Source organism: Mirounga angustirostris, unplaced genomic scaffold (assembly GCF_029215605.1).
Source record: "Mirounga angustirostris isolate CCGP_5_RB_7025 unplaced genomic scaffold, mMirAng1.0.hap1 SCAF_6, whole genome shotgun sequence".
Lineage (NCBI taxonomy): Eukaryota > Metazoa > Chordata > Mammalia > Carnivora > Phocidae > Mirounga > Mirounga angustirostris.
The window spans coordinates 128031997-128044718 of NW_026991714.1; the positions used below are offsets into that span (position 1 = coordinate 128031997).

Genomic DNA, 12722 nt, shown 5'->3' on the forward strand with positions numbered 1-12722 from the left:
CTGGGCCCCCATTCAGCTCCCATCTCCATCCCCACCCGGGTGGAAGGCAGGCAGGGACTGCAGCCGCTCACAGACACTAGGGAGTCGGAATGTCAAGTGCACTTTACTGGGCCCCTGGGCCTTCAAATGCTGTCCTTACCGAGCCTCGGTTGCCCCCTCCCCACACCTCCAGCTGCAGAGGAAGCGGGCCGCATAGGAGTCCATGTGGAGTAGCGCATTCTCTTGCTCCAAAGGGTCTTAGGTGATGCTCAGCCACAGCTGTTTGCCCCTTCCCCTGCAGCCCCCGCCCCGCCCCCAGCAGCCAAACCCTCCTTGGGTAGGGAAGAGGGGTGTCATGGGCCTTCAGCACAGGAAGCTGGCTTCACACCAGCACCTGTTCTTGCTTAAAATGGGTCAAGGGGCCGTGTACAAAACTCTACCAGGGGCACTGGTGAGGTAGAAGGACAGCAGTCTGCTCCTGTTGAGAAGAGGGCCAGGCCAAGCCGAGCCTGGGAGCCAGGCTGGCCCCTTCCCTCAGGCCCAGGTGGCTGAAGTGGTGAGGTTCAGCCTACTAAGGCTGGAGCCAAGTACTGGATGGCCAGGTGGGGCAGCCAGTCCAGCTTGGCGCCTCCTTCCCCCCAGCCGTGGGTCACCAGTCCCGCTCAGCTGGTTCTCGGTAGGGTAGGCCTAAAAGCCTGAAGACATCCTTCTCAGTGGGGGTGGGCAGCACTCGACCAGGCCCCACCTTGAGGCCTTGGGTGTCTCGGACCACAGAGGTGCTGAGGGCATGCTCCGACAAGCTCATGCCCTTGGTCTTGGCCAGAGCCCGCATGGAGCGGTTGAAGTGGGCAGAGCCAGTGAAGTAGAGCAGGGCACAGGCAAACTCGCTGTAGGGCACAATGATGATGTCCAGTCGTCGGTGCCGCCGCCCCGGCCCGGGTAGCTGGCACACCCCCAAATACTTCTGCTGCTGGCCGTTCTCCTCCTGGCTCACCAGGTCATCTGTCAGGAACCCTGGCGCAACATCAGAAGGCCGCTGGGAGGGCAGGGAGCCAGGCCCGGGCTGCCCCGTCCTCCCAGGTCTCTCCTGTTCATCCCTGGGTCCTCCATTCCCAGCTCACAAATTTCGTTGCTGGCTGACCTTGCCCTCTCTGGGCCTGCCTCTTTAAACCATGCATAGTCATTCCTCCTCATGTCCCCCTGCAGTGTCACAGGCAGGTGAGATGAACCTCGACCTGCAGGCAGTAGTGAGCACCTATTACTGAGGGGAGGAGTGGTGGGCTGTTTTGTCTCTTCCCTGCAATGGCTCTGGCCTCGAGGGAGAGGTGGTATTCTCACAAAGCAGCCCTCCCCTGCTTCCTGCCTAGAGCTTGCGACTCTGAGCCTCTCCCTCCCAGGGGTCGCCCTCCCTGCACTGCCCTGGCCAGCCCACTCACCCAGAGACAGAGCTTATACCTTGGTGCCGAAGGCTGTCGAGGAGAGGACTGAAGATGCCCTGGTGAGACCGGCCATCCGGGTGAGTGAGCAGCACGTCCACATCACCACAGGTTGCCTTCCCCCGGCGGTAAGAACCACATGCCACACACAGCAGCCTGGGGTTGAAGACCTGAGCTGCTTCCCGGACCTGGGAAAGAGCGGGGGGGAGGGGAGGCAGGGGGCAGCAAGGAGGGCCTGTGGGCCTCAAGCCCTGCATGGAGTTCCTCTCCCAGGGCAGCACGAGAGACTTCCCTGACTTAGGAGCCCACATGTCCAGCTGATGCCCGAGCCAATCCCCAGAGGTGTGATACAAGTGAGGGAAAGCCTCAAGGAGCAGAGCCAGCAATCTACCCTGGGGAATGGCAGTTCTCCAGCTTCACTAGGATGGAAAAGAAAATGTGTTCCCACCACCAGACTCAGCCTGAAGAGCGAGCTAAGAGGCGTATACTCGGATTCTGAGGGAAGGCACTGATCTTTCCTCCTAGGGTTCTTTAAGAGCAGAGAGACACCCCTTCTCTCTGCCCCTGCCCCGACCCATGTGCCCAGGTCTGTCCACTTAGGACAAAGGGCCAGATGCCTGGAAGCCCTCTGCCAGGTCTCAGCAGCCCCAGGTATGGATCTAGAGCTAAAGGCAGAGTGTGTGAGTTGGGGCTTGAGGCCTGAGCAGGTGGCTAGCAGGGTGCCCCAGGCCAGGTCTAGGGGGAAATGGAGCCCAGAAATACAACTGTACCTACAATAAAAGAAAAGAAAAAAAAAAGCGAAGAGGGAGGCAATTCTGAGCCAGTGCTCACACCCTTACTTGGAGGAAGGAGGCTTGGTGCTTGGAGAGGGAGCCAAGAAAGAGGGGGCTGTCAGCTGAAGGATCATCCCTCACTGAGGGAAATAAGCCCATTAGCCTCTACCCCAGCGACATGGAAGCCTTTCGTATGCAGATGGCCTCCACGCCTTTACCCCAGGACACTGAGATTTCTGGGACCCTGGATACTTTGGCCAGGACACCTCAATTCTCCTGACAGGCCAGGCTCTGCTAATCCCCTCACTCCCTTCTTGAGCCTCCCAAGAGGATGGGAGGAGACCTAGGATGAGTAATCCCATCAAAAACTAAAGCTAGAGCCCTTCAATGCCATGTGGGAAGCCCCTTCCAATGGGCTGGGGGCTGGAGGCTCACCGGGACATTCTCCGTGCCTGGACACCGTGGCTGAGTGACAGTGTCATCACTAGCACCAAGGCCTGGTGATGGATGGACAAAAGGGCCTGTTCATCCATCCTGTGCCAGCTCATAGTCCCATAAAGTAGAGCGTGGAGGCTGGAGGCCTGGAGTAGAGCTGGAGGCTGATTTCAACTAAGGTGGGCCAGGGTCTCCATACAGTCCTACTTATCAAAACCTGATTCCAAAGTAGCAAACCTTGTCCACAGCAACCAGCCCCTAATCCTGACACCAACTGAACAAATTATATATCTAACCCCAAATATACACTAGTCTCTTTCTAATCTAGGTTTTATAGGAATTTAATCCCTAACCCAACTTTAAATCAAACCCTAATGTTGGCCAAATCTTATTTTTAGGGCAACAACAAATCTTAACTAAAAGCATCCAGTACTAAGAAAACCCTACTCTTAATTCAGGCCTAACCTTAATTCAACTCAACCTAAGCTTTCCTCTGACCCCAAACCTAATCATACTGGCACTGTGCTTCTACACCAACTCTAACCCAAACCCTGAACCAGCCTCAGGTTGTAGGGGGCTGGGTGGAGGGGGGATCCTTCAGAGGGTCTGCACATCTGGAAATAGAAAACTTTGTACATCTGCACAAATTTTGGAGACAAAGAGTCCATAGTTTTCATTGGGTTCTCAGAAAAGTCTGTGAATCAAAGAACATTAAGAACCTCTGTCCTGACCCACCCTGACCTAATCCAGTTCAAACCGCAATATCCTCAAGTAGTTCTGACAGTAATCCGCCTCTAATCCAGCCCTAACGCCATGCTAGCATCTAAACCAATGCTTACTCTACCCTAATCCAGAGGCCTGCTGTTACAGCCCTTCCCTACCACAGCCACCCACACTTCCAGCTTCAGTCTCAGCTGGCCCTATCCCCACTGGTCCCAACCTCTGTCTCACAGCTTCCTCCACCTGGCTCCCCAGCTGAGGGATCAGGTGTTCTTGACTTCGAACCAGGTCCTGACCTTATAGCAAGGCCTGGCTCTCCTCACTGCTCTGGGACAACTGCTTACTGTCTGCTCAATCTCTGTAGCCTCCTCCCGGGGTATGCGTTCCAGGAAGTCATCATAATGCTTCAGGCCAATGGCCTGCTGGGTAGTCAGGGAGGCCTGGTTGCGGATGTCTTCTAGGGTCCGGAAACCCTGGAAAAAACAAGCCAGATGAGGAGGCTATGAGCAGCCAAGACCAATGGAGAGGCAGTGAACGAGCACATACACAAGGCTTCCATCACCCCCAGATTCCAAGGAAGGCCTGAGGCAGGATCAACCCCAGGAGTGGTTGGATCTGTAATCAGCGGGACTCAAGAAAGGTAGGGAGCATGGGAGACACACCCCAATCCAGCTCTGCCACAACCCTAAAATACTGGTTCATAAGTCCGTTGGTCTGGGGGATTCTGGGCATCACCAGGTTGGGGAACCATTGATCTGGATACTCAGCCTTGAGGCCTGATCTTCTCAGGAAGGCCCTTGCTAGTCTGGGAGACAGAGAAACACACTTCCTGTCTCTCTGCCTCCTTGATTAATTCCTTGAGGCTATCAGGCAACAGGGCAGTTCTGGGAGCAAGAGAGGGGTCTACATGAGCCCTAGTCCCCTTGAAAAGTGGTCTCCCTCTAGTCCTGGTTCATTCCCATCAGAGCACAGGGTATGAAAACTAGGGGGCAGGACCTCTGAGAAAGTAAAACCGAAGTGGGTGCTGGGACATGGTGTGACCTGTTGGTACCACATCTGGGCAGTTTTGGTTCCAGCTCCCCAGATGTTGGAGAAGAGCTCCAAGACAGGCACACTCTCACTGATATGGTCCAGCTTCCGCAGATGCCCGCTGTCCAGGATTTCTGCGATTTTCTCGGCCATCCGCTTTCCAATCCCGGGGATACCGAAGGCCTCCTGGGGGTAGGGGGAGGCAGAGGCAGGAAAAGCAGAGTGAGAAGATGGGAGGTGTAGAGCCAGCGGTGGGTTAGCAGACTCCTTTAGCAGATATCTGAATAAAAGCCAGCTTGGCCCGTTAGCAGCTGGTGTAAAGCCTGGGCACAAATGAAGATGAGAAGTTTGGATGGGATGGGCTGGGTCACTTGTCTTTTGGTTCTCAGAGGAATGGAGATCAGCACAGCAAGTAGAGAAAAGGCAGCAGTGACCACACTAGTCACCACTGTCATGGCAACAGTGAGAGCGGGGCATTCACTGAAGCCTTTCTGCGGATCAGGTCCCGCACTGCAGGGAGCATGGCATTTGGTCCTCCAGGAGCACCTGAGTCTCTCACTAGTCTTAGTTCCTTTTCATTGCTTAAAGAGTTTAAGTAACTTGCCTAGAATCACACAGTTAATGAATGATGGGAACCAGAATTCAAACCCTGGTCTGTTGGCCTCCAGAGTAAACTTTTTAAAAACTTTTTACTATGGGAAAAATTCCCATAGTAGAGAGAACAGTATAATGAACCCCCATTACCCGTCAGCAGCTTCTATAATTATCAAGGTTCTATCAATCTGCTTTCAATCCATCTCTCCATTTTATTTCTTTTGTGCAAGTCTCTGACATCATAAAATCTTAAGCACTCCACCTGATCCCCACTTGTGACTGGTGCCCAGTAAACAGAAAGCCCCCCATCTCCCCGCATCCCCTGCCCTGGCCCCCAGGTACCTGGTAGGAGGTGACAGGCTTGTGGAAGCTCTTGAGGGCATTGATGGCCTTGGCATAGCCCAGGGCCCTCCACTTGTCTCCCTGAACACTGTAGGCTTTCGCCAGCACTTCCAGCTTCTCTGTGAGGTGGGGGTTGTGGTTGATCGCCTTCTGGCTCGAAGGCTGTGCACAGACCCACTTATCCAGGCCCTTAGGGGCTGGACTAGGCTCACCATCTCCCTCAAGGAGGGTGGAGTAGTGGCCGCTGATAAAGGCTTCCAGATCAGCTGCGCTAACCTGGGTCTCTTCCTCGTCACTGGTTTCATCATCAATGCCAGGCTTGAGGTAAGGAAAGAGAAGAGACGAGAAATTCATGCCCCCAGCGGCCCCCAGGAGAGCCCCTCAAAGGTGGGGGCTGAGTCTCCTAGTCAGACCCAGGAATGAGGCTGGGTCTCCTGCATCAGACCTGGGTCTCCTTAACTGTGGGGCCATGTTCATTTTGGCTTCCCCCAGTGCCCAGCCCTAGAATCCCCAGTGGTGTGTGGTAGCTGTGGGCCTGGGCAAATGCAGGCATGATGAGTGTTGGGCAGAGCCAAATGGCTTCACAATAAAGAGATCCTTCCTCTGTCAGGGGCCTGGGACCTTCTGAACAACCACCAGGCCCTCCCTGTTTCTGTGACCTAGTTCCCAGGGGAAGGGAGCTCTGAGGGCTGGGAGGCTCCTGACCTGGGCTTGGGTGCTCAGGGCCTCCTCTGTCCTCCGGGGAGGAGATACAGGCCTGGTGGGAGGACGGGAAGGAGAAAGGGCTGTCCTGAGCACAGCCTCACGGGCTCCAGGAGGCACAGAAAAGTCTTGGTCTGCCTTGCTGAGCTGTGGTTGGTCCAGGCACCTGCAGGGATGGTGATGGCAAGTTTAACACCCAAAGGCCTGGCCCTTCCTCTGCTCCCAATCCTCTATTCTGAAATCTTGGTTTTCTAATGTGTCCAATTAAGACAATGAAAGTTATTTTTTTAATAATCCAAGAAGAAAGCTCAAGATGCTGCCAGGAAGCACTTGAGGAAAGACAGAGGCCAGCTCACCTGTTGGGGATGCAGATGCTGAATCCTGCTGTGTCCACTAGCCTTTTCTCCTGCAGGCACAGGCTCAGCCAGGCCGACTTTACCAGCTGAACACCCTGGGGTAGCTGGGTCAGTCGAAGGAGGCGGAGGGCTCGCTCACAGTCCATGCCTTCATCCACCACAATGTGAGTGACCCCTGGGGCCTGGGCAGCGCATATCTGGCCACCATGCTTGATAATTTGCTTCTCAAAGAGTTCTGCCCGGGCTCGCCCAATGCCACTGGGCACAACATGGGCCCGAAGGGAGCTCAACCACTCTGTGGAGGGGACATCCAGATGCCTATTGTCATAACTGTCAGATATGATCCAAACGAACCCTTTACAGTCCTGTGCCCCCAAACGATCATTTTCCTTCCATCCAGAGAGCCAGCCTTCTGGGGATTCTGATGCAAGCATACAGTTAATTTCCCCATGAACCATCACCCGATGTAAGGGGCAAGGATTTCAATATGTCCTGTTCCCTCATGTAACCTAGAACAGTTAAACACTGCTGGAGCACATTGTAGGTATCCTGTATATTGCTTCCTTTGATCATTTATTCTTTCAAGTATTAATAGACACCTACCTCTGCACAAGGCATAAGGCACATATGACTTGCCATTACAGGCCTCATCGTGTAAGAACTACTCCCCTCCCCTACCCGCCACGTGAGCTGTTATTTGTCAGCTTGGCTGCAAAATAATGTAGCTCTGGGAACCTGAGTCTCCCACCCCCTCCATCCCTCTTCAGGCAACCTCCTGGAGAACAAAGGCTTCTGCTAGTCATTTCCTTAGGGACCAGAGAGTATTTTCTGATTGATGGAGGTCTAGGGGTGGGGTAGAAAAGAACACAGCAAGTGGCCTGTCAAAGACTGGGGCCCAAGCCTAGTGCAATGAAGATACAAACCAACCTGCAGGCCATGGACTGGCAGAACCAGCTCTAATATCTGATTCTAGACATAAACAATATAGGAAGCTTGAGGGTTCAAGTACGTGAGGGTTCTGAGGGTGGATCTGCTCACCTCCTGCTTCTTCTCCACCTTCTTGCTTGGTAATCTTTGTAAGTGCTTTTGATGATGGATTGGCATGAATTTTCCTCCGCTTGGGAAATGCCTTCAAGATGCCCCCAGGGTCCATTGAGGTACGGCCAGATCACTGCCTTAGGGTTTTAGGTTTGATCAGGGCAACTGTCATGTAGAAACCCAGAATTGAGGTTACCCAACCCTTTGCCTATGGAGGTGGGCGTCTCTAATGACCAGGCTTTGGGGGCAGTAGCTCAGTCCCTGGGGGTCTCCCAAAACCCAACTGAACTTCAGCAGTTTAGCATAGCACTTACCAGCCTTTCAAAGTCAGAGTACTGGGGGAAATAAGGGGAAGAATGGGACTACTGGGGAACTCTTGAGGGGTACAAAATGATACTCCCCAGAGGGGTTGCTCTAAAGATTCAGTGCAGTGTCTGCCCTGCTGCAGCCCACTTTGAAAGGGCTTTACCAAAAGGGGATGCCAGGCTAGGAAATGGAGCTACATCTTTAGAAAGGGCTTGGGCTCCCAAGACAATTGAAGGACTGAGAGGCCTCTACATATAGACCCCACATGATCTTTATCCCATCACAGACCGGCAGAGGAAACCCTGGTGGTGGCGGGGGTTCGGGAGGTGGGGGAACGCTCTACACCTGCCCCGGTGGCGGGCCTCTTGTCACGGGAGTGCTCAGCCCCGCGGCTGCGGGGAGATGGAGCATAGCCGCAGCAGGTGTGGGGCGCCTTCCGAGCCTGGGGGAGTCTCGGCCTCACAGCTGGGGGTGAAGACAACCGGCAGCTGTGGGGCCCCCGCCGCGTTCGCAGCTGGCGCGCGCCAGCGACTCCCAGCTGGGGACCGGAGGAGGGCTGGAGTGTCCGGACCCTGCCCTAGGGGCCCCTCCCCGCCGCGGCGATTCGGTCAGCCGGGGGGGGGGGGGGGGGCGGTCAACTTCAGGCCCCTCGGGTCACCCGCGGGTGGGCACGAGTAAACCACTTACCAGGGCAGCCAATGAGAGCGGACGAAGGGCGTGGCCGGTGGGAAGTGGGGGGGAGGGGGCAAATGCCCAGAACACCTTCCGGGTCGGCCGGAAGTGACCGTAGGCGGAATGGTTGCCATGGCAGCGGCCGGTCGCACGGCTGGGCAGAGGGAAGATGGCGGTCACCGGCTGGTTGGAGAGTCTGCGGACCGCCGAGAAGACGGCGCTGCTGCAGGACGGTAACTCGAGGCCCCCACGAGCTCCCTAGTCCTTTCCCCCAGGGTGCAGCCCTCCGCGCTGGCGCCTCCGCGAAGGGCCTCCGAGCCTGGGACGGCCAAGCTGGAAGGGCCGCGGCTGCCAGACTAGGCCCAGTCCTGTATTGGCAGATGAGGAAACTGAGGCCCGGAGAGATGACGTGACTGGAACACGCGTCTCTGGATACCTCCTAGTTTCCTCTACACCACTTCGCCCCGCTCTGAGTTCTGTTACTAATAAATATTAACTCCTTTCATATTCGTTATGTCATTTGCTCCCGAGAGCTGTCCCAAGAGGCTGTTAATTTTCCACCCCATTTTACAGAAGAGGAAACAAATGAAAGAGGGTTTTAGACCAGCCCTAGCCCCTCGTCCAGTCAGTAGGGTTCTGTTGCTGAACGCAGCCTGGCGTCATGAAGAGGCGGGAGACCTGGGCTCTAGTTACTACTCTGCCATTAAGTCATAGTTAGCCCCTTTACTTGCTTGGGCCTTATCTTCCTCATCTGTAAAGTGAGCTGATGTCCTTTCCAGCTGTAATGTTTGTAAGTGAACTTCTAAATGTTCCCTGGGGTCTGTAGGGAAAACAGCAAGGGTCCCAGCCCTGTGCTTGGAAAAGGTGGGCATAGGGGGTAGGGAGTCCTGATTTTGTCTCACCCTAGGATTGACGGATGTAGGACCCCCAGTGCTGCAGGGGTCCTTTCCTTGCCCCCCCCTTGGCAGCCAGATGAATTAGGTCTAAATTTCTGTAGCTTGTAGACCAGCTGGAGGCGCACATCCACAGGCAGAGGCCAATCAGGGAAGCACGGAAATTAAAATCACCTGTTCATTTGTTCATTCGTTCACGCAGCATTTAAGGAGGCTTTTACTATGTACTAGGCTGTGTACTAGAGCAGAGAGGGGGGAAAAAAAGATATGTAAATGAATAAGAGTGTGTGTTAAGTAGAGGTTGGAATCTTCTATAAAGTGTATGAGGGCACGAAGGTGGGAATGATCGTCCCTTTGAAAGAAGATCTGCCAGAAAAGGTGATGTTTATGGGTCCTAAAGAATTAATACGGTTTGCTAAGTGTGGAAGAGGGAATGACCCACATGTAAAGAGAGGTATGGATTTGTGGAAGTATATGGCTGATTACTAGGGGAATAACAACATTTTATTTTATTTATTTATTTATTTTTTAAGATTTTATTTATTTATTTGAGACAGAGAATGAGATAGAGCATGAAAGGGTCAGAGGGAGAAGCAGACTCCCCGCCCAGCAGGGAGCCCGATGTGGGACTCGATCCAGGGACTCCAGGATCATGACCTGAGCCGAAGGCAGTCGCTCAACCGACTGAGCCACCCAGGCGCCCGGGAATAACAACATTTTAGTGAGGCTTAAGCGTTCCCCCAGTCAAACAGTCCCCCACACTATGTCAGGTGCTAGGATGCAAGGGTGAATAAAAGTTCTCTTTTCTCAAGGAGCAGTGAGGAGAAATGGTGGGAAATGAAGAGGGATTTTGGATAAATTGGGGTATGCTGTGATCTCCTTTGCCAAGCTAAAGATTTTGGACATTTTCTCAGGACTGTGGTTTCTGGTTTTATTGTAAAAAATAGATAACCTAGGGGCGCCTGGGTGGCTCAGTCGTTAAGCATCTGCCTTCGGCTCAGGTCGTGATCCCAGGGTCCTGGGATCGAGCCCCACATCGGGCTCCCTGCACCGCGGGGAAGCCTGCTTCTCCCTCTCCCACTCCCCCTGCTTGTGTTCCCTCTCTCACTATGTCTCTCTCTGTCAAATAAATAAATAAAATCTAAAAAAAAAAAAGATAACCTAGAATTTACCTTTTTTTTTTTTTAAGATTTTATTTATTTATGTGAGAGAGAGAGCATGAGAGGGGGGAGGGTCAGAGGGAGAAGCAGACTCCCCGCCAAGCAGGGAGCCCAATGTGGGACTAGATCCTGGGACCCCAAGGATCATGACCTGAGCCAAAGGCAGTCGTCGCCCAACCAACTGAGCCACCCAGGCGCCCCTAGAATTTACCATTCTAACCATGTTTAAGGATGCAGTTCTGTGGCATGAAGTATATTCACATTGTTGTGCAGCCATCACCACCATCCATCTCCAGCACTTCTTCATCTTCAGCTGAAACTCTGTACCTGTTAAACACTAACTCCCCCATTCTCAGCCTCTGGCAACTATAATTCTACTTTCTGTCTTTATGAATTTGATTACGGCAGGAATGTAACCACCTAAGTGGAGTCATACAATATTTGTCCTTTAGTGACTGGCTTATTTCACTTACCATCCACTTATTTCACTTCAGTGTCCATCTGTGTTGTATGTATCAAGGCTAAATAGTATTCCACTGTTTGTATGCATACATCACATTGTGTTTATCCATTCATCTGTTGATGGACACTTGGGTTGCTTCCATTTGTTTAGCTATTGTGAATAATCCTGCTGTGAACATGGGGGTACAAATATTCAAGTCCCTGCTTTCACTTCCTTTGGTCACAGGATGGTATCTAAACAAATATTTCATCATCTAGGATTTTGTTAGGTTTATTTGTTAGTAGCATCACAAAACAATGTTGTTGGTCTTTTTTCCCCAAACCAAATAATAATAAACAATAATAATGTTAAGTGTATGGATACGTCTTGTCAAACCTCTCCTATAGATTTACCCTCCTGATGGATGTGTGGCTGTGAGGAGGATGTTACCTCCCTCCCACGAAAAAGCACTGCTATTGGTAATAAGAACCCAATACTCCAAATTTTTTCCAGAAAGAATTTATGCTCGTTATGGAAATATGAAAAATAAGTAAAATCACCCATCAACTACCATCTAGAGATAATCATAATTTACTTTTTAAAAAATATTTTCTTTATTAGAGCACAAACGGGGTATGGCAGAGGGAGCAGGAGAAGCTCCCTAAATAAAAATCTTAAAAAAAAAAATGGGGTGCCTGGGTGGCTCAGTCGTTAAGCGTCTGCCTTCGGCTCAGGTCATGGTCCCGGGGTCCTGGGATTGAGCTCCGCATCGGGCTCCCTGCTCTGAGGGAAGCCTGCTTCTCCCTCTCCCACTCCCCGCTCGTGTTCCCTCTCTCGCTGTGTCTCTTTCTGTCAAATAAATAAATAAAATCTTTAAAAAAAAAAAAAAAGATTTTTATTTAGTATTTTAGAGAGAGAAAGAACGAATGGAGGGAGGGGCAGAGGGAGAGAATCTCCAGCAGACTCCCTGCAGAGCCCAGCGCAGCGCTCCATCCCACAACCCCACAACCCCGAGATCATGACCTGAGACGGAAACAAGAATTGGATGCTCAACTGACTAAGCCACCCAGGCACCCCCATAATTTATATTTTCATGCATAAACTTCCATATTTCTTCCATGCATGTACACTCATACATGTATTTTGTTTTACCAAAGTATACTAATAAAATTGTTTATTATCGGGGCACCTGGGTGGCTCAGTCGTTAAGCGTCTGCCTTTGGCTCAGGTCATGATCCCAGGGTCCTGGGATCGAGCCCCACATCAGGCTCCCTGCTCCGCGGGAAGCCTGCTTCTCCTTCTCCCACTCCCCCTGCTTGTGTTCCCTCTCTCACTGTCTCTCCCTCTAATAAATAAATAAAATCTTTAAAAAAAAATTGTTTATTCGCATATATACATTTACATATATACCTATAGAGTAAATATGTATTAGAATAAAGTACAGATAATTATTATATAATCTTCGGGTAAGGGAGGAAATTCTGAGCACAACTCCTGGGTAGTAACCACAAAGGAAAAAATCGTTGACTATATAAAAATTAAATGGTTAATATCATAAAGGTCAATCAGATTAGTAAGAAAAAGATGAATACCCAAATAAAATATGCTAAGGTCTAAACAGGTAATAATTGACTAGAAACATGACCAATAAACCTTTGGAACAGTGTTCAACCTTACAAATATTTAAAGCTATAGACATTATCCTAGTATGGTTATTAGAGCATGGAATTTGGCCTCAAATGAGCTTAAGTCTGGGTTTGTCCTTTCATAGCTTTATGAGCTTGGACAAGTTACATGACCTTTAAGCCTCAGTTTCCCTCATTTGTAAAATACAAGTAATGGGGG

At 51.6% G+C, this 12722-nt stretch overlaps 2 protein-coding genes across 11 annotated transcripts in view; one reads left to right on the forward strand and one right to left on the reverse strand.

Moving 5' to 3' along the window:
• Positions 1-8537, reverse strand: POLL (DNA polymerase lambda). 7 transcript variants are annotated; one of them, XM_064595192.1, is made up of 9 exons: positions 8398-8465; positions 7405-7541; positions 6367-6661; positions 6014-6176; positions 5309-5626; positions 4340-4558; positions 3640-3816; positions 1435-1603; positions 8-993 (listed from the first exon to the last, which is right to left on the reverse strand). In XM_064595192.1, the coding sequence occupies exons 2-9, from the start codon at positions 7517-7519 to the stop codon at positions 629-631; spliced, it is 1821 nt and encodes a 606-aa protein (XP_064451262.1). In that variant the 5' UTR covers positions 7520-7541; positions 8398-8465; the 3' UTR covers positions 8-628. The 7 variants fall into 7 exon arrangements, with proteins under 7 accessions (XP_064451265.1, XP_064451262.1, XP_064451261.1 ...); XM_064595191.1 differs by lacking the exon at positions 8398-8465 and adding an exon at positions 8056-8328 and having other exon boundaries at positions 10-993; positions 7405-7569; XM_064595190.1 differs by having other exon boundaries at positions 11-993; positions 7405-7569; positions 8398-8537.
• DPCD (deleted in primary ciliary dyskinesia homolog (mouse)) overlaps positions 8485-12722 on the forward strand; it is an 18419-nt gene continuing 14181 nt past the window's right edge. For 2 of the 4 annotated variants that reach the window (XM_045878668.3, XM_064595197.1), the window contains exon 1: positions 8485-8615. In XM_045878668.3, the coding sequence (XP_045734624.1) occupies positions 8552-8615 (64 nt within the window). In that variant the 5' untranslated portion in view covers positions 8485-8551. The remainder of the gene's footprint in view (positions 8616-12722) is intronic. The other 2 variants (XM_045878669.3, XM_064595196.1) reach the window with 2 other exon arrangements.

Bases quoted from the DNA above. Each gene is read 5' to 3' on its own strand.
- POLL (XM_064595192.1), bottom strand. From the start codon at position 7,519: ATGGACCCTGGGGGCATCTTGAAGGCATTTCCCAAGCGGAGGAAAATT. The intron at 6,662-7,404 runs GTGAGCAGATCC...TCCCCTCCACAG, and splicing joins AGGTGGAGAAGAAGCAGGAG to AGTGGTTGAGCTCCCTTCGG. The intron at 3,817-4,339 runs GTCCTGCCCCCT...TGTTTTTTCCAG, and splicing joins TCGGTTTTACTTTCTCAGAG to GGTTTCCGGACCCTAGAAGA.